Source organism: Cimex lectularius, unplaced genomic scaffold (assembly GCF_000648675.2).
Source record: "Cimex lectularius strain Harlan isolate CLEC.00 unplaced genomic scaffold, Clec_2.1 scaffold197, whole genome shotgun sequence".
NCBI classification, from domain to species: Eukaryota; Metazoa; Arthropoda; class Insecta; order Hemiptera; family Cimicidae; genus Cimex; species Cimex lectularius.
In genome coordinates, this window is record NW_019392961.1 from 650,766 (window position 1) to 676,796 (window position 26,031).

At 33.7% G+C, this 26,031-nt stretch overlaps 3 protein-coding genes across 4 annotated transcripts in view; 1 reads left to right on the forward strand and 2 right to left on the reverse strand.

Moving 5' to 3' along the window:
* LOC106665808 (bcl-2-related ovarian killer protein-like) overlaps window positions 1-10,665 on the reverse strand; it is a 78,424-nt gene extending 67,759 nt beyond the window's left edge. Inside the window, exon 1 of the mRNA XM_014392541.2 lies at window positions 10,503-10,665. The gene's annotated coding sequence lies outside the window, so the exon portion shown is untranslated. The remainder of the gene's footprint in view (window positions 1-10,502) is intronic.
* A 1,678-nt stretch (window positions 10,666-12,343) lies between these two features.
* On the forward strand, window positions 12,344-18,004 carry LOC106665806 (zinc finger protein 250-like). The gene is made up of 13 exons (XM_014392537.2): window positions 12,344-12,576; window positions 14,867-14,995; window positions 15,072-15,093; window positions 15,166-15,337; window positions 15,403-15,485; window positions 15,568-16,105; window positions 16,379-16,570; window positions 16,623-16,801; window positions 16,859-17,193; window positions 17,257-17,346; window positions 17,401-17,535; window positions 17,595-17,708; window positions 17,777-18,004. Exons 1-13 carry the CDS (start codon window positions 12,424-12,426, stop codon window positions 17,900-17,902), a joined length of 2,268 nt encoding a protein of 755 aa, XP_014248023.1. The 5' UTR covers window positions 12,344-12,423; the 3' UTR covers window positions 17,903-18,004.
* A 645-nt stretch (window positions 18,005-18,649) lies between these two features.
* On the reverse strand, window positions 18,650-25,991 carry LOC106665807 (ubiquitin-like-conjugating enzyme ATG3). 2 transcript variants are annotated; one of them, XM_014392538.2, is made up of 8 exons: window positions 25,721-25,991; window positions 21,328-21,516; window positions 21,132-21,269; window positions 20,875-21,030; window positions 19,181-19,321; window positions 18,991-19,118; window positions 18,781-18,931; window positions 18,650-18,687 (listed from the first exon to the last, which is right to left on the reverse strand). In XM_014392538.2, exons 1-7 carry the CDS (start codon window positions 25,790-25,792, stop codon window positions 18,781-18,783), a joined length of 975 nt encoding a protein of 324 aa, XP_014248024.1. In that variant the 5' UTR covers window positions 25,793-25,991; the 3' UTR covers window positions 18,650-18,687. The 2 variants fall into 2 exon arrangements, with proteins under 2 accessions (XP_014248024.1, XP_014248025.1); XM_014392539.2 differs by having other exon boundaries at window positions 18,654-18,690.
* Window positions 25,992-26,031: the final 40 nt, after the last annotated feature.

A 26,031-nucleotide genomic window follows, 5' to 3' on the forward strand; every position in this document is an offset into this window, starting at 1 on the left:
AATAAAATTATTATTTGTATAATTGCACATTATTTCAAGAATAAACTTTTTGCTTTTTTTAAATCTTTCTACGCTACGTTAAAACACAAAATAACTTTCTTATTTCTGTAGTGATTATTCGGAGATCGTGAGATGCGGTCTGGTGTGATGTAGGTTTTAGAAAAACATTTTCTTTATCGTGCCAACGTGTGTTTCGATCTGTATTGATATCATCTTCAGAGCCTGGGAATTATAAACATTGTTTAAATTTTACAAATGTATGTAGGATATGAAAAAATAACGATAAAGATGTTTTTCTAAAACCTACGTCACACCAGATATACACATATTTCTATACTGTTGAATAACTTTTTATTAAAATAATAATAATAATAAGAGAAAATATATTTTAAAAAACAAAATAATTTATCATTTTTTAATTAATTTTTATAAATTAACGTCAAATCATATCAATGAGAGACCGGTCTTCCGGCAGAGAGTAGGAAAAAACATGCCATTTATCTACTTACTTTTCTATAGTGTTTTTACAATTATGTTTTCAAAAAATTACTCAAATAATTATTATATGTAAAATAGTACATTATTTCAAGAATAAACTTTTCGCTTTCTATTGCGTTGAATAGCTTTTTATTATAAAATATATTACGTCTAAGAGAAAATATATTCCGGAGCGGGTCTTTGATATAATTCAACTCGTATAATTGAGATATTAAATATACATGTAATGGGTTTGTTCACTAGTACTTATTTTGTTTAGCCCTTTTCGGCAACCTACTAAATTTCATAATTACATTTAAAAAAACATCAGTAATTATAAAATAATATACATCAAAATACGATTACTATTGATGGGATGCTGAAAAAACAACCCAATAACAAAAGATTACTATAATCATATAATCAACTTTGTTTCATTTATATATATAATTTATACATATAATTAAAAAAGAGTATAATTTCTGAAAAGGAAAGGCACTTTTTTCTCGAAGAAAATTGGTCCCTGTATAGAAGTCGTAAAAGTGAGAGTTGATTTTTCGTCCGGTCGTTTAGTTGCTAATGATTTTGTAAAGAACATAAAGTTGAAACATCCGGTGTACGCCAAGTATTGATGTGGGGTTAATATTAATTTTTCTAAGAGGAGAAATATATATATTTAATAACGACCACTTTCTATCAATAAAGAGATGAAAATTTAATATTTATTGGATGTCATTTTTTTAACAAAGCAAGAACTGCTTTCGCTTAGATAGCATGTTTAATTATTTCCAGTTCATCATTAGCTTTATTAAATAAATGATAAAGCTAACCAGGCAATAAATTTCAAAGCAAGCCATGCTTAACGGGTTTAATTTAATAAACAGAATCCTTCTCAAGACATGTACAACTAGACAGTTCTAGCTCTTATCTGATTTCTCTGGGATCAATAAGACAGTCAATGGTTGTGCTTTTCTGAAAGAAAAAACCCTTTTGACACAATACAACACAGAATATTATGGTAAAAGGGTGATGAAAACTAATGAGTTAAATAAAGCCTCAAGCAATGGCAATGAAAAGCCGATAAATGCACAAATGTTAAAAAAATGTCACTATTTTGCTACTAGCAATAAGTCGGTCGTATTTTATTTAAATAATAAATAATCATTTAATCAGATACTGAACTTAATAATGTTCACAACTTTCTCTACTTAATGATGAATTATCTTCATAAATGAATTACTGACTACTCTCGAACTTTTTCCCTTTTGTTTAACATATCACTATCTTTATTTTATACTGTTCCAAGTTACAATGCGGAATGTTTCTTCTGATGATACTGGTTATATTGTCAATATACCCTTTCCGTTTAGAAAAATGAGGACATGATAGATTGGATGAAACACAACTGAACCGATTAGCATGTGTTACTGAAGTGTTACAGGCAAAATGTCAAGTTATAACCAGTCCATTCTGGCCAAATATCAGGACTAACGATCAGGAGTTGGTCAGTAAATGGTAACTACTTTTTAAAAAAATATTCAAACCAAAATTTATATAAATATAACTTTTTTTTTTCAATTGAAGAGTCAGTGTCTTCGTTAATCTGAGCGCACGGCAGTAAGTTCCAGCAGCAAGCTGCCAAGTCTTTTGCTCTATCTTTGCTCGAACCAATTTAACCGGTTTTTCTTACCCTCATATCTCTGCTTCTCTTAAGATGGACTTTTGAAATTTGAAACATGAATTAAGGCTTAGGTAAAAATTTTAACACTTAATATTAAGCCTTTTCGAAAAGGGAGAATTTCAAAATTTGTATTTTTGTTACTGACTGATTCAAAGATCATCAAAATGATAAGGAATTTCTCGTAAAGTAGAAATGTGATATTTGGTACAAATGAAGGTCTAATATAATAAATTAATTAGATTATTTAGAGACCGCATCTCTCTAAATAATCATTAATTAACGGTCACTAAATACCACACGTAATAAATAAAGGTAAGAATCTGAAAATTGCAATTTTCTCAAAATAAGTGCCGCGTTACGGGGGAGGGTGTAGTCTCATCATCAAAATTATAAGACATTTCCCGTATAGGTAGAGACATGAAATTTCGGACAAAGGTACATCTTATATTATAACAAAAGGTAAAAATCTGAAAGGTTAAGGCTCGTGTGATTCCGGAAAAACATTGAGGTTTAAGCCTGGTCAACGGATCCATAGGCACTATTGAGCAAGCCATATGGGACATTGACGACCGCTCCATTATACATAAACTCAATATAAAGTTCTCACATGGCTTAGTGTATGGCTTAGAACGAATTCCGACCAAGTTTGAAGTCGTCAGCCGATCTATGTGCACCGGCATCAATTTCCCATTTGCTTGGCTTACGTCATTACCACTCATAAAAGTCAAGGATTAAGTTTGTCAAATGCTTTATTAGACGTTGGTAACTCGATAACTTAATATTCTCGTATGGCCAAGCGTATGTTGTACGGTGATTAAGACAAAAGTTCCAGACTCCACAAAAAAGTCAGCCTATGAAAGTAGTGATATCTACATTTTGACCAGCCTCACTTCACTCCTCGTTTCTGAATGAGCAATGAGGAGTCTGGAACTTTTTTTTCTTTTGAGTTCTGTCGGGTAATGGACTAAAAACAGAACAGACTTGGCCATAGTGTGGATATCATTGATAGGTTAATTGTTTTTGAGGGGGATCTGATATAATAATTTATTGTGTTATGTGTGGTGTATAGTGACCGTTAGTTAATGATTATTTGGAGATCGTGAGATGCGGTCTAGTGTGACGTAGGTTTAGAAAAAATGTTAATTGAGTATACAATTTCTAGCATTGTATAAATTCATTTTTTCACATCGTACATGTATTTGTATAATTTAAACAATGTTTATAAATCCTAGGCCCTGAAGATGATCTCAATAAAGATCGAAACGTTGGCACGATAAAGAAAATGCCACCTAAAAGACCCCATCTCACGATCTCCAAATAATTATTGTGCTATGTTTAGTCTAATAATATTTTAATAATAAATATGCGAAACAAACAGCAACACTGTCAAACGGAAATTTTTCCTGAATTAATAATAGTTATGGATGCGGTTATGATCGGTTTTGTGGTTTTTGAGGTTACGCGATTCATTTTTTTCCTTTCATCGCCGTCGATCCAATTTCACTTGCACATAGTAAATTACCAACTTTAACAACGAACAGAGAGAACAGGTGGACCGTGATTACATACATTCGTATATAATTATTCGGTTAAAAAAGATACGAGATCTAAACATTATGTGTAAATATCAATTTACAATTTAATCTGCCAGATGGTAAGTATATATATATATATATATATATACTCAAATTTCAGTATTAAACAGTCAATGTGATGGAGATAGAACGGTTTTCCAAGTCTTGAATTTTCCAAGAAAAAACGAGAAGCCATTTGTTGTTTTCCTTCCACCCAATTTTTCATTGATCAACCCCAATTCATCTCCGGTTTCTCTTTTAACGGATATCCTCTTTTTGTGAACAATGGTTCATTTAAAGGGGAAAAGAACCATCGTAATTTTATAGCATTTGTTATTTAATGTTTTAGAAGGTTTGTATTATTATTAACCGAAAAGGACGAAGGACGAAAGGTTGTTATACAAATTAACTCTCCTGAGTCTGCCGGTCGTTTGTAACTATTTACTATAAAGGTCCTAATAACTGATTTTCTGACCATTTGATTGTCTATTTTTTCTTTAATTGTGTCATGATGGTCTTGAAGAAGAAGAAAATAAATTTAGTTGCTAATGCCAAGCTTTCGACCTATTTTAAGGTCATCATCAGGGCAAAACAACCTTAAACAGATTAACTTACTACATATAGACATATTTAATTTTTTACGGGCGATCTCAAAATGAAACATTGTTTTTCCAATAATATCAAAATCCATGCTGTTGACTTAAGTCCAAAAGCTCTACTCAATAATTCGCAAGTGTGTGTCTTGTGTCCGTTGTGTAGGTGTTTCTGTGTTGGTAAATTATTTTAATATACCTTATCTGTTCCTGTTTATTGATTATCACACCATCATTATTGATGATCATTAATCATGTGACTGTTCGGTCAACTGCATTTAACCTATCACTTTACGAAAAAGTGGACACTAAATTGCGAATCGCACTTAGTAAAGAAAGACGTTTTGAAAGAAAAAGCGAAATCGATCTCCTGTCAATTTCGTTCCGTTTAACTTCCGGGAGAAACTGTGTCAAGAGACTGTGCGACTACAGGGGCCCGTTTCGTCTCGTCAAGGACGCCATCTCTAAGAACGTTTATGGCTTAAAAGCACATTTGCCGGTGATTTTCGTTAAATCGTAATTTAAACAATTGACAGTAAATTATGACGAAATTGCATGATCGCGGTTTACGAGCATCGCGATAATAGCAAATATGAAACATCACGGTGGCTATTAATTTAAATATGTACTTTTATAGTTGTTCTATTAGATAAATATTTATTGATTTATTTATAAAAGCTTTAAAAACAAGAAATATATTTTAAATTGAAATTGTGTTAAAGAAAAACAATCTTGAATAATCATTACTTCGTTTGATTACCAATAAGAGAAATTTTATTAATTAATAATTCGTACGTACTTGAACCATATTCAACATTTCTGTCAATGAAAATGTATTTTTAAAAATTATGGTTGACTTTTCATAGAAATCTGTTCCGACTGATCTCGCTGGATTTCTTATTTGAGTCATTTGCTTTCATTGCAGATGTTTTTTATTTGAACCGTAATTCAGTGCAGTTTTATAGTTTATTATGAAAATGTATTTCAATGTTTATTATAAACATAAACTTTAATAGAAAGTTAATCGTTATGTAAGGTTTTGGTTGGAATAAATAAGCCAGTGTCACGAGCGGGATTCGAACGCACGACATTCGGCTGAATACGCCGCTGCTCTACCACTTGAGCTAGCGTGACTTCGATCCACTCGGACACCAAATTCCCATCTCGATCCAACTTTCGAATTTTCCCTCCTTTTTGCCATTTTTCAAATGTCTTTTAATCTATTCGACTCTCGGCGACAAATGGCCACGGAGAGCTTTAGTGAAGATATACATCATTTTACTTGTTAAATCCATTAGATTTCGTGGTCCGATTGACCAAATAACTTCTTTCAATTAATTATTCGTTATGTAAGGTATTGGTTGAAATAAAGAGGTATTGGTTGAGTGGATCGAAGTCACGATAGCTCAAGTGGTAGAGCAGCGGCATATTTAACCGAAGGTCGTGGGTTCGAATCCCGCTCGTGACCCTGGCTTTTTTATTTCAACCAATAACTTACATAACGATTAATTAATTGAAAGAAGTTATTTGGTCAATCGGACAACGAAATCTAATGGATTTAATAAAGTTTTTGGCTATTCTGTTCTATCTTCTTTTACTATTTATGCTTTTTTTAATCAGACTGTACGATCTTTCAAAAACACTAAATTATGATTATTTTTATGTCATAATTTAAATAAAATTCAACTATAATTCTGATGAAATATGAACAGAATTTAGGTCCGCCTTTCGCCCTTTACTGTTCTGTGGCCTTATTTACGCTGTAAACGACAAAGCAAAATTTGAATCGATTTGATTCATCTTTCTATTTCTCCCTCAGCATCCTGTTTGCTCACAATTCACATTACATAAGCTTAAGTTAAACAAAGTTACTTTATAAAGTTGCCATAAAACAATATTTTTGTACAAGATATCAGTTTAGGGTTTATCAAGAATGAAAAGTTTGTCGTTGTTTCTTCAACTGAGAGTGAATCTTGTTTGGATGATCCCCACTAAGATTATCCGCCTTCTCTCGATTTGTTGACTCGAGGAGAAAAAAAAATTATAAAATTATAGAAGTGGTTCTAAAACTCCTTTCCTACAGTACTTAACACACTGTTTATAAACGTGAAAACATCTAATATGAAAATTGGACAAATCTCAAATAAACAAATACGTATTTAGTATTTGTACATAGCAGAGAGTGGTACATAAACAATTGAGTTAGGAAAACAACCTTTATGTAATTTTTTTCGTGTTGACAAATTAGACCGAAAAATATTGTTTTATGCACACCCGTTGATTTTCCTTTATGTTATTTTTTTCGGGCCAAAATATGCGGAAATTGAGTTTTATTTATAAAAACCATAACTTATTTTCGGAGGCTTGTCGGACGTGCATGAAAAAACAAGGGCAAAACTACCCCCTTTACGATGCAACCCGCAGAGCGAAAGGCAGATTCGATTGGGCTTCGGGATAATGGACAAGAGATCAATTTGTTGTACACGGATTGTGCTTTTCATTACAATGTTCGAACCTGCAATCACACAAATCCGACCTAGTCAACGACACACCAAACAAAAAATCCAACTCGATAAACCCCTAAAGGAGTAAAATACTTGACAGATGATTGGGAGATCGGTGTATATTACAAGCAGTCAATAAGAAAATATTAACAATTTTTTAAGTCAGATTAACACTGATTTCTCCTTTCTGTATGACAACTGAAAATTATTTATAACTTCTCTTTTTTAGGTATGTATAGTCTAAAAAATTCCCACATATTTACTCAGCATTCGAATTGATTTTTTTCTTTTTTAAGATTTTTTTTAAAAGATTATTTTTAAAGTAAACACTGTCATTAAAACTACAATTCCTATTTACGCGGATAAAGACGAAAACTTGTTACTGTAAAACTTTAATCTTTATTTTTATCTGCTGAGAATTATGCACTTTTTTTTGGTTTGGCCTAATTTTTCCTTCTATGTTTGTATTTGAAATTGGTTTATAAATATTTGCAACGGAGGCGATCGGTAAAGGTTTATTAAATTGCCTCTCTTTTTGAACCGAGATAAAATTTATTCTGTTGTTTTGTTTATCCGAGGCGTGTTTTTGCCTCAACAAAAAAAATATTGTAATAATAAATGTCTGTTCATTTTACACTGATTGTCGTAAAGCAAAGTTAATTTTTCATGAAAAGAGGTCTTGTTTTGAAAATGGTAAACAAACAAACGCCGTGACGCTATAATCTCTATTGAGTTTTAATACTTAATATGTTTAATACTTAAAATGTTATAAAATATAAAATAAATAGCTTCATTAAAACATTAGACTTTTATTCCAAATCCAGTAAATTGCAAATAGCGACATAACTGTAGATCTTCAAGCCATGTAGTAAAAAATAAGTCTATAGTAAAATCAGAGAAACCACAAAATAAATAATCCAGAGGATAGAGAAAACGAGAGAGAGAGAGAGAGAGAGAGAGAGAGAGAGAGAGAGAGAGGGTGTGAGAGAGAGATGAAGAATAAAGGTAGGAATAATGTGAGAGAGGGAATTCTTTAAGAAAAAAATAGTGAAAAGGAAGGGAGTAATTTTAAACATCATACAAGAGACAGGAAGAGATAGAAAGAAGGAAAGAGAGAGAGAGAGAGAGAGAGAGAGAGAGAGAGAGAGAGATTGTGCGTGTGTGAGAAAGTGAGTGAGATAGATAGATAGATAGAGAGAGAGAGAGAGAGAGAGAGAGAGAGATCGTTAGATATAGAATGTGAAAGATTAGAAGACAGGGAGGAGAGAGAAGGGGTGTGTGAGAGGGAGAGGGAGAGAGGCAAACGGAAAGATACAGAGGGAAAGAGAGAGATAGAGAAAGAGATAAAGAGAGAAGGAGAGACAGACTGACAGACCGACAAAGAGAGAGAATAGAGAGATAGATATACACAGTGAAAGAAAGAGAGATAAACCAAGGCCGATAGATAGATAGATTAGGGTGTGCGAGATTGAGGGAAAGAGAGAAAGGGAAGGGAATTCTCATTTTCAACTACTTGTAAATTTTGTGCAAAGCTATGGTGAGGGCATACTTTTAAAATTTATTTAGATAAAAAATAAAAGAAGAAATAAAAAGATAAAATTATAAATTTTATAATTTATTTAGATTATAAAATTTAAAAAAAAATGATTTAATGCGTGAGCATTGTTCGTCTACTATTAATTTTGGAATAACAATTGTAAATGCATAAATAAAATGAAAAGAATAAACTGATTTAATCTCGTGGGCATTTTTCGACTAATTTTAATTTTTATGCAAAACGATCGTGAATGCAAATGTTAGTTATGTATTTTTTTAGGAAGGGATTAACATTCCAAAAGTTGAAAATTGGATAATAAAACAAACGCTTTATATTTGTCACAAACAACAAAAATCCATTATTTGGTAAGTTTAGCCGAGGGTCCACTTTTTGTTTATTTAGAATTGTATTAAAGTAGAATAAAAAGTTTGATTTTCAGATTTAACCGAATCTGACAATTAACACTTTTATGTGAGTGTGATCTGTCCGCAACTTGCCTCTCATTGATAATCCTGATCCCTGTCATGCTGATTTTTCCATTAAAAGATTCGTTACTTGTCTTAATATATTAAATTGCATGCTACCATTCGAAAACGTTAAAACTTTCTTGTGTGGTAACCCTTCCCTAACCCAAAAAATAAGTACTGAATTGTTTTCAATTTACCAAGTTTTGTACTTTCTCATTTGGTCGGTTGGACAAGTATTTTCACAGTCATAAATTTCTTTGTTTTATTTTTGACGTTTCGAGCTCATTATACGGAGAAAAAATATAAATATCCTGAAATAACAAATACAAGTAAATATTTTCAAAAGTTAGCATCAATGTTTTTAAACATTTAAAACGCATACTTTTAATATATCGATTTAAAAACAAAGTCAAATGACAATTTGAAAATAAGTGCTGGAATAAAGCTTTTACTATTTATATATTTAATCATTATCGCCATAAATGAAATAAATTTAGGATTTTTTAAAGTTCGTTTTACACAAAAATATTATTAACTTTTATTTTAAGTCGATTTTCTGTTTGTAAACTATTTTCCTTAAGGACTATTAGATTTTTTGTCTTTCATAAAGTTGTTGGTTATTGGCTCTGCTAACCCCCAACTTTATCAGGTTGTATGATCCTTTTGCTTTATTTATATTCGATTTTGAGCAGGGGGAAATATTAAAACGCATCACACAATCGCCTGGTACAGTGTGTAATGAAAAACAATATATTGCCCCGAGCCCGATGCTTACGCGTTGCCATCAATCAACCTGGTGACACGACTCCAACGAATAGATGGATGTTTAAAACAGAGTTCAACTTTAGAATGAACCCAGAGAGAAAAAAAAATCTATACAAGTCGAGAATAATTTAGGAGTAATGAAAACAAAAGCATAATTGACGGTAATTTCAGGTTATCAATTGACCTTTTGTACTGGTTTTAGACTGCAATCTTAATCGTTATCTTTGATTATTGTCCATATGTAACAGGCGAACAATATTGATCTGGATGGATAAAATTAGGAAAAATATTTGCAACATCTAGTCTGACATTGTTTACATTAATTTTTTTAAAAATATATTTCGGGCAATATTATAAATTATATATTAATAACAAATTTTGCTATAAATGTAAGATTATAATTTTGTACTTTAACTTTTTCCTAATACGGCCGTGGAAAAAACACGTCTAGCTGTCTGCAAAATATAATATTTATAACATTTTAGTGCTTATGTTGTATTTAAAATATAAAAATTTTAGTCCTATACTTAGTTCAAGCATGAATAATTTTCGGATGCCTTGTATGAGTAAAGGTCAAAATTTCAAGTTTTTTCCGGTCCACGTTGAAAAAGGACCACCCGAACGGCTCAACTAACGATTGTTGTGATGAATATCTGTAAAAACTTATCTGTATAAAAATAAATTAATATAAAAATATCTGTAAAAAAATATTCTGTAAAAACCAAACCGAGAATTATAAATTAAATAAATATTCATTTAATTATTTTACAGTGTATGTACAATTTTTTGTTACGTGCGAGGGTCAGCAATATTTAAAATAATTTTTAGATGATAGTACACTAAGTGCAATTAAAATTTTTATTTTCAAAACAGACATAATAAATATTGTTGTTTCAATTCTTACGTGAGAGGGTGCTGAAGGTGTCCAAAGAATGGCAAACCATGAATATTTAAATCGGCAAAAAAAAAAAAAATATATAAAAAATCGCGCGTACGTAATCCTGACACGATAACTCCAGCAACAGGGATCACCTCACTCCACGAGCATCGGCGAGCGACTAAGCTCCTTTTGAACAAGGTGGCGAAGGGGGATTCTGCAGGAAAAAGGGCGATGCTGGCGCTCGTCGTTAATCCTGCCTTTTCGCCTTTTGAAACATTAACAATATTATTCCAACTCGCTTATTTCAACGTTGGAGCTTAATAATAAATTATTGAAATACGTCTAACTTCTTTGCACTATTGGTCAATAATAAACATGTTCGACCTTGTCTGATCATCATGATCCGCGTATTCTTAAACGATCAAACTGAATCAACAAAGTACCACACAAAAATCAATATATCATTATTTGTCGTAAGATTGAACTTGCCATAGTTCAGAAATATTTTTCAAAAATTTATTCAATTTTAGTGATGTCAAGTCGTCAATCTAGTCCTTAAATCACCAAACCGGTTGTTCAACATACTGAAATGGGGATGAAAATGATGACAAATCCTGCCATAAATAATCGTCTAGTATTATTTTGACTAGTGTGGTGGGTTTTAACAATTGATTGATAGGGTCACTTTAATAAATAAAAAAACATACTTAAAAAAATTAAAAACGATAAAATTAATATTCTGTTGAAATAATTGTCCGCTTTGACAGACTTAAGATCCTAAATGCGCCTTGCTAAGTGCAAACTGCAAGAATGACGTCGAAAATGCCGAGAACTGTTCATTTCGACGTCAAGAGTTATTATTTTTATTTTTGATAACTATCTGGAGTGTTAAGAAATACCAGATTACCACAGATAAAAATCAGTCAGAATGGTTACTGTGGTAAGTTTGTTTAGGAATAAATTTAAAAGTTTCTTTATGTAATTTTTTTGTGGAATTTGCCCACATTTTTTAGTTCATCTAAGCAATCTATCCCTTTTACATAAAATGCTGAAGAAAGCTCTCGCAAAGTTTTCAATGATGTCGAGATCTGGTGAACTGGTAGGCCAGGGTAAAACCAAAATTCACCAATGCACAAATTAATTTATAAAAACTCGACCTATACGGTCGTCAACTTCTGTTTCCTTCGCCAAAGCCAGAATTAATTTATGATAACTGGACCTAAACAGCCGTCAGCTTATCTTTTCTTCACCAATGCACAAATTAATTTATAAAAACTCGACCTATACGGTCGTCAACTTCTGTTTCCTGCGCCAAAGCCAGAATTAATTTATGATAACTGGACCTAAACAGCGCTCAGCTTATCTCTTCTTCACCAATGCATAAATTAATTTATAATAACTCGAACTATACGGTCGTCAGCTTCTGTTCGCCAAAACCAAAATTAATTTATGATAACTGGACCTAATCGGCCGTCAGCTTCGTCTCCTTCGCCAAAGCCAAAATTAATGTATGATACTCAATCTAAAAAGCCATTAGCTTTGTCTCCTTCGCCAAAGTCAAAATTAATTTATGATATCTCAATCTAAAAAGCCATTAGCTTTTCTCTTTTTCACCAATGCACAAATTAATTTATAAAAACTCGACCTATACGGTCGTCAGCTTCTGTCTCATTCCCCAAAGCCAGAATTAATTTATGATAACTGGACCTAAACAGCCGTCAGCTTTTCTCTTCTTCACCAATGACCAATTTAATTAATGATAACTAAATCTGAAAAGACGTCAGTTTTAATTTTCTTCACAAATTCCCAAATTAATTTATGACCCGCCTATTTTTGTTGGATTCTGTCAGGATTTTAAACGATAAGACTTGGCGGCTGCTGGTCGGCCGACGGTGTCGACCCGCCCCTTCATCATCACCGATCGCGTCGCTGTCCATCGCTCGCCATGGAACCAGCCGCTGTCCAGGAGAAAAATCTGACGAATTTGTCCTTGTGCAGACTCTGCGGCGAAGAGAATTTGAACGGAGTCGATTTGAACAGCAAAGACAACGAGGGGAGGAGTCTGTGCAATTTAATTAATGAACATTTGCCGGTTAAGGTGAGAGCCAGTTTCATTTTTAACTTTCATTTAACATTTTGCTTATTTCGGTCTTTTGTTCTCAGTCATTAAGTTTTGTCATTTTAAAAAACAACAAACAAAAGAAATCCTTTGTTTATATTTCGGAGCAACCTGTTCCAATCGCCTGTTGAGCAAACAGTTTATATGTGAGGTTATTTTATAGTTTACACTCCACTATATATTAAAAAACTTCAATTCTATTTCAAATAAACTAAGTAATAATGCGTTCTGTTATTGAATTGTCAAATGCCCTTCTGGTGCTTCTCATTCTGGTAACATTATCGTTGTCACTTATAATTAACTTAACGAGAAATCAGTTTTTTGATGTTTTTAACTTCTATTGTTAGTTTGTTCATATATCTTATTATATATTATAGATGCAGTTTTTTTATTGTAAGAATTGTTAAATCCGATTTTTAGATGTATTCAGAAAATTGTGGTTTTGGATATCGTTCATCTTGTAGTCTATTTTTTAACAGCATAGTTTTGATGTTTACTTTCCATTAAACTATTATTTTTCTGTTATGTAGAATTATGAGTTCAGGATGTAGAGTTTGTTAGATGGTAAGGCTCTTTCTGAAGTTTAGTTTAGTTGATTTCACTGAGTTGCCTAAATAAGTGCCGTGTGAGGCTTTTCTTGGCTGGTTTTTCACACCATGTAGCTTGTGGAATCAACTTCTCTTCCCAATGGGAATTCAGTACGATGTTACAACCCGAGGATACAGGATCACTTCTAGCAAGAAGAGAGAAAAAAAAGGAGAAAACCCAGTCGAAGATAAGTGTGGGCTATCCATTGTTATAAAGTCAGGCAATTTCTACTACTTCCACACCACTTCCTCTAAGCTTCACAACTTTTAATTTTATTGTTATACTCTTCACACTTCATGTCCCATATTGTGGGAAGTCTTTCTTTAAGAATTTCGAACTTGCAATGGCAAAGCTTTCTAGGTTGAGCACATCTGACACAACTGTGAAGAGTGATGGACGAATATCGAGTTGTGTCTTTTGTTATTCAGAAATCGTGAGTTGCGGTCTGGTGTGATGTAGGTTTCAGAAAAACATTTTCTTTATCGTGCCAACGTTTCGATCTTTATTGAGATCATCTTCAGGGCTCAACGTGTTTGTCTTCTGTGTAATTGCCATTCTTGCATGTCACACATTGAACTCACTGAATTCACTGATTGAATCAACTAATCACTTTAAACACATTGAAAGAGGGCTATTGTTTCATTTAAGTTGTCACACATTCAGGTGTAGTTTTATTCTGTCCTTGACCAGTTTTAACCATATATACAATCGAAAATGATTGTTAGGTGTTCCTGGTAAAGCTATTCCAGGTGCATGATGAGAGAAGGTTGATTGTGTTCCAGCCCACCCATACGCCACCTCAGCAAAGCACTACCACTATAAGATAGTAAAGTTTGTAACTAAAGTTACATTAGAAAATAGGGGACTGCGGTGGCTGAGTCGTTGGTTGTCCAACTCATATTTGCCATGCTAGCGTTCCTGGGTTCAAATCCTGGCACAGCCCATGGCTTTTTAATTGAGAATAGTATGAAAGAAGTATTGTAAAGTGGTTTGATCCCTTGTCCACAACACCCAACCTGTAGTTGGAAGTTAAGCCTTCCTGTATAACAGGAATTACTTTACTTAATATTAGAAAGTAGATTTAAATAATTTGAGAAAAACGTTAAACTGTGAAATTTCTCTGTGTGGTCTACAGGGTTCATACTTGTAGTTTGGTCATTTTGGTATTCCTATTCTTACTGGTTTGGCTGTTTGCCATCTGACTTCAAACAGACCCAGCAGTGAAAATGACAAAAAGTCAAAATAATCATAACGAGGATAAGCAGATTGAGATGATCAGTCAGGATCAAGTAATTGGTTCATCACCTTGCATACCACTGGAAGAACTCTCACAGACTCAGCCAGCCATCAAACAGCTTATGAATTATATTTTGTTTGCTAATTTAGAAAACGATTATTTTGTGTATCGCCCCTCTATAGCTAGTCATTCATGTCATAAATGTAAAGTAAAAGAACATTTGAATGACATGGATCAAACCAACTTTGCAATACTTTTTCATACTTCTCTCAATTAAAATTTCACAGGCTATACCAAGATTCAAACGCAGAATCGCTATCATTGCAAATATGAATCAGACTTCCTAGCCAGTGGTCCCTGATTTTTCATTCATTGTATTTGCTTCCATAATACAGGTCCTAAAATTATTATGAGTGCTAATTCTTTTTTTTTTCTTTTGTTTAGGTTGATAGTGATGAAAGACTGCCACAGTCAATATGCACTGGCTGCCTTTCGCAGGTTCAGTCAATCGTTGAATTTTATGACCTGTTACAGGCGGGCCAGAAAAAAATCAAAGAATTATTTGCAAAGGAGGTAGAGTTTATTTTATTTTTATAAGTTAATCTCTATTTTTTTTTAAATTATTAATTGAATTGAATTTCCCATTTAGGACGAGAATTCTGCAAAAATAAGTAAGTACAATACATTTTGATTATAAAACACCCAAAAAGTATTTCTTTTTAAAATTATGAATGAAAATACAGATAATGCAGCACCAAAGAGAAATCGTGGCCGTCCTAGGAAAGTTGTTTGTCCTCCGCAAGCACCTGCAGATGGTGCTCAAAACGGCAAAGACACTTCTGTGAATGTTCCTATCGAGGAAGTTAGTAAAATAGAAAATCCATTGGGAAAGAGAACACGAAAAACCCCTGTTAGGTAAAAAATATATTATATATATTAATTTTTATATATTTGTAATATAATATGTTGTTCTTGAATAGGTACCAAGGTGCAGTGCACACAAAAGATCTTGAAAGGATCCTCATGGAAACTGAGGAAAATAAAACAAGTGCAGAAAGAACTTGTAAAATTATTTTTGTACATTTTGATTTTAATCTCTTATTAATGTTTTATAATGTGCGTTACATTTTTATGTTCATAATTAGCTGAAGATAAAGAAGTAATAGGACGAGTTGAAAGTTTAGAGGGTACTGATTTGGGAGAAGTAGCCATTCTCAGTAAAAATAAAAGGCCTTCTTTGAGATATCTGATAGAATTCAAATGTGAAGCCTGTGGCGAATTGTTTCGCCATGAGAACAAGTTCTTGGCTCATCAGGCTTCCCACAAAACCACAGAATACACTGTCTGCTCAGTTTGCAACGAAAAGTTTACATCAACGACAGATCTCCAAACTCACCAGGAGATCACAAAGCACGAAGGTTATGAGTCGAAGACTGAAAAGGATGAAAATTTCGACAAGGGAGATACAAAGGAAAGTGAAGTTCAAAGCAATAAGAAAAATTCCAAATCGACCGATGGCGCGAGTTCGCATATAAACCAGAATGGCGAAGAACTTGGCTTCGCTTGCGATATTTGCGGGAAAAAGTTGAAACACATCAATTCAATCGCTTACCACAAGGAGACTGAACACAACATTAAAAGAAAATACAGTTGTCTGAAATGCAACAAAACTTTTAAACATAGGTAACTTTTCTGTTATAAAACTTAATTGAGTTGTTAAAAAAAGTAATTTTCTATCATATTCAACTAAATATTGTTCTATATAAAGAGAACAAAGCATAAATACTGAAACAGATATTTGAGGATCTACCGAAATGGTGGTATGATAGCTCATTGCCCAAATAATACACTAATTTTTATTTTGGCCATCTACTTCTCCTAGCTCTGGATTTTGAATGACATTTTTTCAGTTTATTATTAATTAAGAATGTTACTATTTTTCTTTAATTATTGCAGGTTATTGCTATTGCGTCATCAATTGGTGCATACAGAACACCGGCCTCATAAATGTGATTTGTGCGAGGCAAGATTTAAGACGAAAACTCACCTCATTCACCATAAAGTTGTACATACAAAGGAAAAAAAATTCCAGTGCCATATCTGCGAACAGTCTTTTTCATTTCAGACATCTCTGAATATCCATCTCAGGTCAGTTTACTAGTTTGGTTATTCAATATTAATTACTATAAGTTTTCTTTAGATGGCATACTGGACAGAAGCCATATCAATGTGAATTTTGCAAAAAGAGCTTCTCCCAAAAAGGAAATCTTCAAGAGCACATTAGGATACACACTAATGAAAAGCCATATTCTTGCAAGTTCTGTGATCGTAGATTTAAGACTTCTTCGCAGTGTAAAAATCATATAAAGTCTCATATAGGTAATGTTTTTTAGTTAACTATTCTACACTTTTTTTAAACTTTAATGAAAATTGTAGGGTTGAAACCTTGGAAGTGTGAATATTGCAGTAAAGCTTTTCTTAATAAAGCCTCGTGGGTTGCACACGTCCGCCGTCATACAGGAGAAAAGCCTTATGTGTGTAGCATATGCACAAGGGATTTCCCAGTGCATTCTGATTTCAAGAAACATCTTCGACTCCACACAGGAGAAAAACCGTACAAGTGTCAGATATGCGACAGGGCATTTTCAAACGAATCAAACATGATTAAACACAGGCGAGTTCATCTTAAAAAAGCCGGATTGGAAAATATACTAGACCAGTCGAACGAAGTCAATTCCAACTTCAACATCTGGACTGTCTTCAAACCTGAGGTTTCTTTTTTTTCCCCATCAATCAATCAGCTTTACAAGCGTTTAATCTAATTTGGTTTTCAGGATGAGTCGAATAAACAAGAAGATTTAAACTTGCAGCAGATATATTTCATTTCATACCCCGAAGCGGAGAATGAAGACCAAAATGAAAAAGTAAGATAAACAAAGAAAAAAAGTAAGAATACGATCTAATTTTTCTTACTAAAGGTTTCAGAACAGAAAGAGAAAATTGAAAGTGAAAAAGACCTAGACAGCACCGATCAAAGTAACAATATGATGCATCTTATGGATGAACTTGGAAATCCGTTAAGATTCACTACACAAGAAGGCGCTACAGTTCAGGTATATTTAATTTCTAATATTTTTAATTATTTGTAAATCTATCTTTTTAATTATTTCAGTTAACTACTGATGGCGAGTCTCTTCAGTTAACTTTTAGTGACGGTAACACCATACCTGTCCGGTTAACAGATAACGACACATCTACTCTTCAAACACCAATGCTTCCTACAACAGTAAATTTCAATAGGATCGAATTATTTTTTAAAACATTTCACTAACAATTTTTTGTTTTATCTTTTAGATGGTTTTCGATCAAGACGAAGTAGAACAAAACATAAACAGTCTTGGATTTGTAACTGAACACCAAGATGTTCGACTGCTCACTAGCATTTCCGATCCTTCTCTTGAATTCCTGCCCTTAGCCTAGTCATGTTCAGCTAATTTTAGCCTTGTAAATACTGTTTAATTTACATTTGTAAATATTTTTTATTATTTATTTGATATTTGTTTATTATATTTCTTATTATATATACATAAATGACAGTAATTTTGTAAAAGAATTGTTATTACTTATCATCTAAGCTTTTTTTTCTTTTTTTTTCTTCATAACCATTAGTTTGTAACACAGTACATAGTACATAAAGTGGCATAGTATAAAATCCCATTCTTTGACCATTCTGAAAAGGGGGCAATAGTTTTAAGCAAGTTTTATACCGTTGCTGTATAAGAAAATCTAAATTGAAGGTGTGACGTCAGAGTCGTTTAGTTTTTTCATTAGTTTTTCACCTGAAGATTCATCCAGTGTGTAATCATTTCTTTTTCCTTCTGTTTGTTCAGTTTCCCTCTTAACACACTTTGGGATGCCATTTGTGGTTTTGGTCCAATGGGTGGACCAGATGGTCCATCATGTCACCTGATGGATCAATGGTTCTTTGTTCAATTCTCAGGTCTAGATCCCATTTTTCACTTTTATTAATAAATCTTCATTTCAATACATTTTGATTGTACTATTGTTTTAAATGTAAGTGTGAATAGGTTAATTAGCATCAACGAATATCACACATCACGTTGGTATATCAACTCTGACAGGTTATTCTTCATTTTATGAGTATGGAGATTGGAAAACGTCGAGAACACCATTCTCTTGGAAAAAAGGTTATTAAAGAAAACTCAATTTATTCAAGGCCTTATGTTTATTAATCCTTCACATTCCTGCTTAATAAAAAATAAAGCAAAGAAGAATTAATATTACAAGTTTACTCGATTGCTGCTTGAATATAAAAAGATTGTTTTAAGCGAACCTACCTACATGGTAAAGTTGTGTGTGAAGTCGTACTCTATTGTTGGAATGACGGATTGAACAAATTTAAGAAATATGATTAGGTACATATGGACACCGAGTTCACCACCACCTTCGAGTACTGTTTCGATGATTTTCTTCATCACAATTGCATGGCTGCAAAATACGATTATAAAATAAAATTAAAAATATTTGTCATATTTGTGTTAACGAACCGGCAAGGATGTACAGAAGCCATTGGTGGCCCGGGGATGTGCGGGTGGCTCTCCATTGTCACGGTTTTCTTAGCGTGATCTTGACTCACATCGTCGTACATTTGTTGCACTGTCAAAGGTCTTCGACACTGTGATAAGAATACAAACTTAGATATTTAATACAATAATTCCAAAATAAAATGATTATTACCTCATCGTATCCTGTAAGCCAAAGTCTTGGTGTTTGATAATACTTGTCATAAGTGATATGCAAATCGTAAGTTCTTGTTTTTAAGATCTCTCCATCCTCCTTTACTGATGATTGTGGTGCGACCTCTGGTTTAGCTTCACTCTGTTAATTTAAATTATAGAAATGCCAAAGGTTACACATTCATTTTTTAATTGAGATGATACAACTTTTATTCAATTCAAATAAATATTGAAATGATTTAAAGTGACCAGAAACCACCCACATCAAACGAATTTTTTTTTTTCATAAACTTTAAATTGATTTTTGATCCACTTTCATAAATCAAAATTTATGACTAGTCTAGTTTCATAGTTTGATTAATGTTAGGTCATAAAATAAGTCAGTAGTGTTTTTTGACGACAAATTCAATGAAAATTTCATATATTAATATCTTCCATGTAATTATGTAAATACATCCCCCCCCAAACTTCTCAGGTTTTTGAGTGATGAACTTGATGTGTTTTCTACAGACCTCAAGTAAAATAAAGTTTTTCTTATTAATATTGTTTTGCAGAGCCCGGAATAGGATAAAATCTCAAGGGCAATGGCAGGTGGGGTAATACATCCCAGCCAAGCTCTAACAATTTCTAGTTCTCAAAAACAATCCCCTCTCAATTAGCCTAGGCCATTAGTTTTTAGTCAATTGGCAGCTTTAATCCAGCTTTTGGAGTAGTAAACGGGGGGGGGGGGGTAAAATTTTTCCAAGGATTTTCCTCTCTGAATATTGTTGTAAAGGACCCACTTTGGTCCAACAAATGCACCTCAGTCAACATGTGAGGACTCATTGCTCTGACAAACATCCAGTTACTCTCAGTTGCATTGAAATGAAAAAATATATGAGATTTGAAAAATATATGAGATATGTTAACCAAGGACTGTGACATTGCTAGATAACTGTGTAAAAATCTGTACAATTCATTCAGTCTTCGCCTCAGTTCTGTTCAATATTTTCTTCAATTCTGTTGCTTTGCCAAATGGGTGACAGAAAAAGGAGAGCCGCAATTTGTTGGATGAGTTACGAGAAGAGGAGAAAAAAATAAAAACAAACAACTGTGAGTGATGGTGCAAAGATTGGTATCAGAGGAAATTAATGATTTTAGAAATTAACTAAGAATGGAAGAATATGCATTTCAAACGATACTGAGCAAAGTATATGGGGGGGGGAATAACCAAGACAAAAATGTCTTGAAAGAAGAACTCCTCATGTGAGACTAACTGTTATACTTCTTCATTGCTTCAAAACACACGAGGGATAAAATCGAATTGAAAAATGTTATGGACTTATTTTTCAACTTTTTAATTTTTTAAGTATATATTATCCACACACAGATGTACAGAAATAAACCAATATACACCCAAATATAGTAGCACAAAAGAAAAATATTTTCTTTTATGGTAACACAGGTTCAGTTTATTTATTATTTTTGGTAATAGTTTATAAATTGCTTAAAAAAAAGTTATCTACTTTTTTCAACGATAATGAATTATATTCAATTCACTAATTTCGTGGTCCGCTTGACCAATCGATCGAGGTCACGATAGCTCAAGTGGTAGAGCAGCGGCGTATCAAGCCAAAGCTCATGGGTTCGAATCCCGCTCGTGCCATTGACTTTTTTATCTCAACTAAAAACCTTGATTAATTGTTAATGAATTACCTTATCTTCCTCATCCAGAAGTCCGCTTTCCTCAAATTCTTCCATATCAACCGGTTCAGCATCATCGTCATCCTCTTCATCTTCATCCTTATTAGTATCATTCTGTTCACAAGCCTTGACTTCTTTTGATATCCCAGAATCGGGGGAATGCGATCTCTAAAATAAGTGAATCAATTGACTTTTTTGTTACAATCTTGGTACACTGCCAAATGAATTTTAATTTTGGAAAATATTTAGACTTGAGGAAATGACGTTACTTGGTTGTCAGAATCAAAAGTCATCTCAGAAACTTTGTCATCGAGCCCGGCGAGCGGATCCATGTGATGGGTATCCACCCAACCACCTTCTGGGTCGTCAGAGTCGACGATCATCTCTAGATCATCGCAATACTCAATCTGAAAAAATAATATCAATGTTTTTTTTTTAAATTATTTTTTAATGCAGTTTGATTACCTGTTTGCATCTCCTCGTGCAAGGAACATTTCTTGTAATGAGAAACTGCTTGTCCTTTGGGAGATATGGCTTGCTTTTAGCACTGTCGCCTGCGGCCCATTGCCAGGTAGGGCAGTGATGTACTAAGTGGTCACCAGCAACAACAAATTCATCTGGCGTTATAACTCCAGTTTCTCGAAACTTTGATTCCTAATAGAAAAACATAATGAATTTAAAATCTCAATTATTTGTGTATTTTGTATCATATTTTTTTAAATCATTACTGCCCTGTATAAATTAAGAACAACTATGGAATATGAATAAATAAATAACAGTTTTAGATTTTTTAGCAAAGTAATATTTCTTTCAATCGTCTTCGCTCAATGGCCTTGCTGTGACCTATTATATTGATTGATTAATCAAAATGAATTGATGGACATAATCATAACCAAAACCAGTCTAAAAAAGAAAGCGTGATGTAATGCGGATAATAAAAATCGCAATGTATATATCGGGTTGTCCGGAAAATAATGCAGGATTTTGGTATTAAACAAAAAAAAAGAAACTAGTTACTTTAAAGCAATGTTCTTTAATCAAAATAATTTCCCANTTTATATAGATTTTTTTTAATGAAAACTTAAAATCCTGCATTATTTTCCGGACAACCCGATATATATATATATATATATATATAAACAATTCTTGAGAAAATAATTGTCACAATGTAATTTATAAATGTCATTACGATAGTACTTGCATAATTAAAAATTAAAGAGGAGCAAACTTACAATAAATAAATTAACGCAAGCAATTTTTTATTTATTTATTTATTTATTTATTTATTTTTTTTTTTTTTGAGGGGGGGAGGCTATGTCAAATTGACGTAAAAGATTTCAAGCCAATCACTTATATGAAAAAAATTTCTGCCTTGTAACACATCTAATTGTGAGATCAGATCATTCATGGTGATTTGTACCCGCCCAGACTCAATTGATCAATAATCAATAATCCAATAATAAAAATCCCCCCAAGCATGCAACCATCACAACGCACGAGAATAATTTTAAAGCACCAAACTAGTGATTCTGAGTTTAAATCGAGGCATAGCACTTGGGCATTTATTTTATGATCGTTTTAGTCTACCAGCCTCATTGAGTTGGTTTGTCTGGAATCTAGATTAGTGAAGACCAAATTCATATTCATCACAGTAGATTACATGTACAAATCTCACATCCTTGGATTTGTAAGAATAATTTGGAAAAAAAATTCTTCTGAGCCTTCGTCTTTGATGCTCAAATAGTTTGCCCTCAACACATGTTAACATACAAATAAGTTGATATATGATCATTACTCTTCTTTCTGGTCTGCTTATCTTCTTTGGATTGCTTTGGCTGATGGATTTGATGCCATCTTCAGTGTGTCTGGCAAAATGATGAAACACACCTGGCAGACAACCCAGCAAGGACAAGCAAACTAAATAATCAGTAACAAACGAATTTCAGGTTCATCACCCTGGAGACAACAGAAGAAATCTCACAATAAAAATGAGTTACACGAAAGTTCTACTGCTGTAGAGTATAGACTAATTTATATTGTTTCATAAAAAGGACAGCAGGTCAACAATTTTTCTGTAATTTTGGCTGCATAATAAAACTAAGTGTCCATGAATGAGGTATGGCCTATTCTTAGTCAGGTGGTAAAAAAATTCTCTACTTTGAAGGTATAAATTGTGACCTTAATATTAAGTATTTTCCATTGTTCTGCAGATTTATCAAAGACAATAACGAAATCAGAAATTTGTCTGACAGACCAAACCAGCGAGACTAGGCAGACTAAAATGATTGGTAATGACCAAACAATTATAAGCCTGTCTTAGTATAATTTAGCATAAATAAGAAAGAAATAACTGTTAAGATATGGCAATATTTTCAAGAATTTTGTACGTTTTTTAAATACATTAAGCTGAAAATCTCATCAACCAAGTAGGAATCCAAAGAACAAAAGTGAAAAAAAAAATTCAAAAGAACGTTTCCAGAAGCCTGGGGGAGGTAGAAGTACATCAAGCAAATAACCCCAATAAATAACAAAAAAGAGGAAGAGACTTGGCGAGGGAAAGTTTTTGTACATCACGTGCAGGACTGAAATAAGGACAACATAACTTTGGGATCGCAAGTCGCATGGATGGTCAGGCAAGAAGGGCTTGACTGACAGGTCCCAAGAATTTGCTTTTCCTTCCTTCCACCCTAGTTTTTGGAACCAATATAAAAGGGGAAGATTGGAAAAGCAAAAAAAAAAAAAATCAAGTTGAGTAAAATATCAAGGAGTCTTAATGCAAGAAGAGTCAAACGTCAAGTACAGTTGAGATCAAAGTGAGTCGAATGAAGACTCAGTGATAAAGAGAAGAAAAAATCGAGGAAAGGCACACGAGAGGCAGTCTAGGGCAGAGTCAAATTAAATAAAGTCAACTGTCAAGTTAAGTCCTGAAGAAAGAAGAGTCAACTGATAAGGAGAATTTAGATCAAAAGGAGGAGAGAATATTAAAATCTGGAAGAAAGTGAAGAAAAAGTTGAGAAGAGTCACAAGGAGGCAATCCAGGGCAGAGGCAAACTGAATAAAGTTGTACATGAATGAGAGTCCTCATGTTGAATGAGTTGACTGATGAGAAGAGCTGGGACTAGTGGGGCTCGAGGGAAGACATGGGAAGAAAAGTAGAAGAGTCTCGATAAGGCACACAGAGAGTAGGATAGAGTTGACTGTCGAGAAGAGTCCTTACAAGGAGAGTTGAGACCACGGGGAGTAGGCAGTGACAGGGGAAGAGGGCTGTATAATAGAAGCTCTCATAGTTGCAGGGTGTTGCATGGATAGCAAGGGATCATAACTGATTCTCGTAATAAGGGCGTTGACCAGCAAGCCTCAAGAATTTTCTTTTCTTCCCTCCACCACTAGGCAATAGAGTTAAAGAGTCAAGGCACGAGGGAGGCAGTTGTGGACTGAGACAAACTGAATCAAGTTGAATGTCAATGAGAGTCCTAATGTAAAATGGGTCGATTGATGAGAAGATTTAAAACTAGTGGGAGTAGAGTGAAAACTTTGAAAGAAAGATAGAAGAGTCAAAGTAAGACACGAAGGAGGCAGTCGAGGCCAGAGACAAGTAAGTCGACTGATGAGGAGAGTCCCAATGCAACGAGAGTCATCTGAGAGGAGTTGAGATCATGAGGAGTTGAGTTATGACATGGGAAGAAAGTTAGAAGAGTCGAGATAAGACCCAAAGGAAGTAGTCAAGGACAGAGACGAGTAGGATAGAGTCGACTGTTAACGAGAGTCCCGATGTAAGGAGAGTCATCTGACAGGAAAGTTGATACCACAGGGAGTCAAGTGAGGACATGGGAAGTTAGGTACAAGAGTCAAGGAGAGACATAAAGAAGACAGTTAAGGACAAAGACAAGCAGGTTAGAGTTGACAGATGAGAGTCCTAATGTCAGAGTCATCTGACGAGGAGAGTTGAGACCACAGGGAGTCAAGTGAGGACATGGGGAGGAAGGTTGAAGGAACTAGGACAGACACAAAACAGGTAATCAAGGCAGTGATAGGGAAAAGTTGGATGTGTAATGGAAGCTCCCATAATTGCAGGGTGTTGCATAGGCAATATAGGATCCTGACTGATCCTCGCAATAAGTGAGTTGACCAACAAGCCTCAAGAATTGGCTTTTCTTCCCACCACCCTTGTACAGGAGAATAGAACAGTCAAGGAGAGTCACAAGGGAGGCAGTCTTGGGCAGAGACAAATAAAGTTGACTGTCAAGGAGTTTTTCAGAAAGCGGAGACAAAGACCAGGAAAGGCGACAAAAGCTGAAGGATGTGGCAATCTGTATAACTGTCATCTTGAGTAAGTTCGTTTTATGAATATATCCCCCCCCCTACAGTTAAAGAGTTGTGGCTGATTTTTATTCAACTAATTTTATCAATGTCTTAATGGGTTTTGACCCAGTCTTTTTCCTACAGTTCCTCACCGAAGATGGCACAATGCCAAATGTGTCTGAATAACTCAACACACTTGCAAGTGAAGACAAACCCAGCAAGCGAGCCGGTTCAGTATGAATATAAATAAGATCATAGTTCAGACAAATGTATCAATAAATGGATATAAAAATTTCTCTCTGGTTTTTCTATTTTTTGAACTTTACACAAAATAAAATTAAACTAGCATGTACGCTAAATATCTTCGTTTAACTTAACAGTAGGGATATAGAGCATCCACATAAATTATAGTGTATCTATTGTATAATACAGCCCATACTCTGACTATACAAATAAAGTATTTAAAATAATGACACCGTTTTTAATAAATCCGTGTATTATTGATTAAAAAAGACAAATTATAAAAAGGTTCAAAATGAAATTATGAGTTCCAGACCTTGAGAACTGGAGTCAGGTACTCAGCTACCCCCAAGGCGGTCCCTTTGACCGTGTTGATAACGCTCTGCATGATTTTTATCGTCCGATTAAACAAAGGGATTGGCTTCGAAATCCCCTGATTTTTTTACAAATGAAAACGGCTAGGCCGGAGATCCGGCTTTACATGGCTAAAAATTGTAACGAATACGAATCAAAACTACAATTTGACTTCTGAAGTTCTAATAAGTAATAATCGACAGCTTTGTCCTTGTTACTCGACAAGAGTCGGGAAAACTGGAAAGAGGTTACTTCGCTGTTTCAAGTTCTATC

Excerpts from the sequence above, each read along its gene's own strand:
- LOC106665806 (XM_014392537.2), top strand. The coding sequence starts at position 12,424 with ATGGAACCAGCCGCTGTCCAGGAGAAAAATCTGACGAATTTGTCCTTG. Across the intron at positions 14,996-15,071 it reads AAGAATTATTTGCAAAGGAG|GACGAGAATTCTGCAAAAAT; the intron begins GTAGAGTTTATT and ends TTTCCCATTTAG. Across the intron at positions 15,338-15,402 it reads ACACGAAAAACCCCTGTTAG|GTACCAAGGTGCAGTGCACA; the intron begins GTAAAAAATATA and ends GTTCTTGAATAG.
- LOC106665807 (XM_014392538.2), bottom strand. The coding sequence starts at position 25,792 with ATGCAGAGCGTTATCAACACGGTCAAAGGGACCGCCTTGGGGGTAGCT. Across the intron at positions 21,517-25,720 it reads ACCTGACTCCAGTTCTCAAG|GAATCAAAGTTTCGAGAAAC; the intron begins GTCTGGAACTCA and ends TTTTTCTATTAG. Across the intron at positions 19,119-19,180 it reads GGCTTACAGGATACGATGAG|TGTCGAAGACCTTTGACAGT; the intron begins GTAATAATCATT and ends TTCTTATCACAG.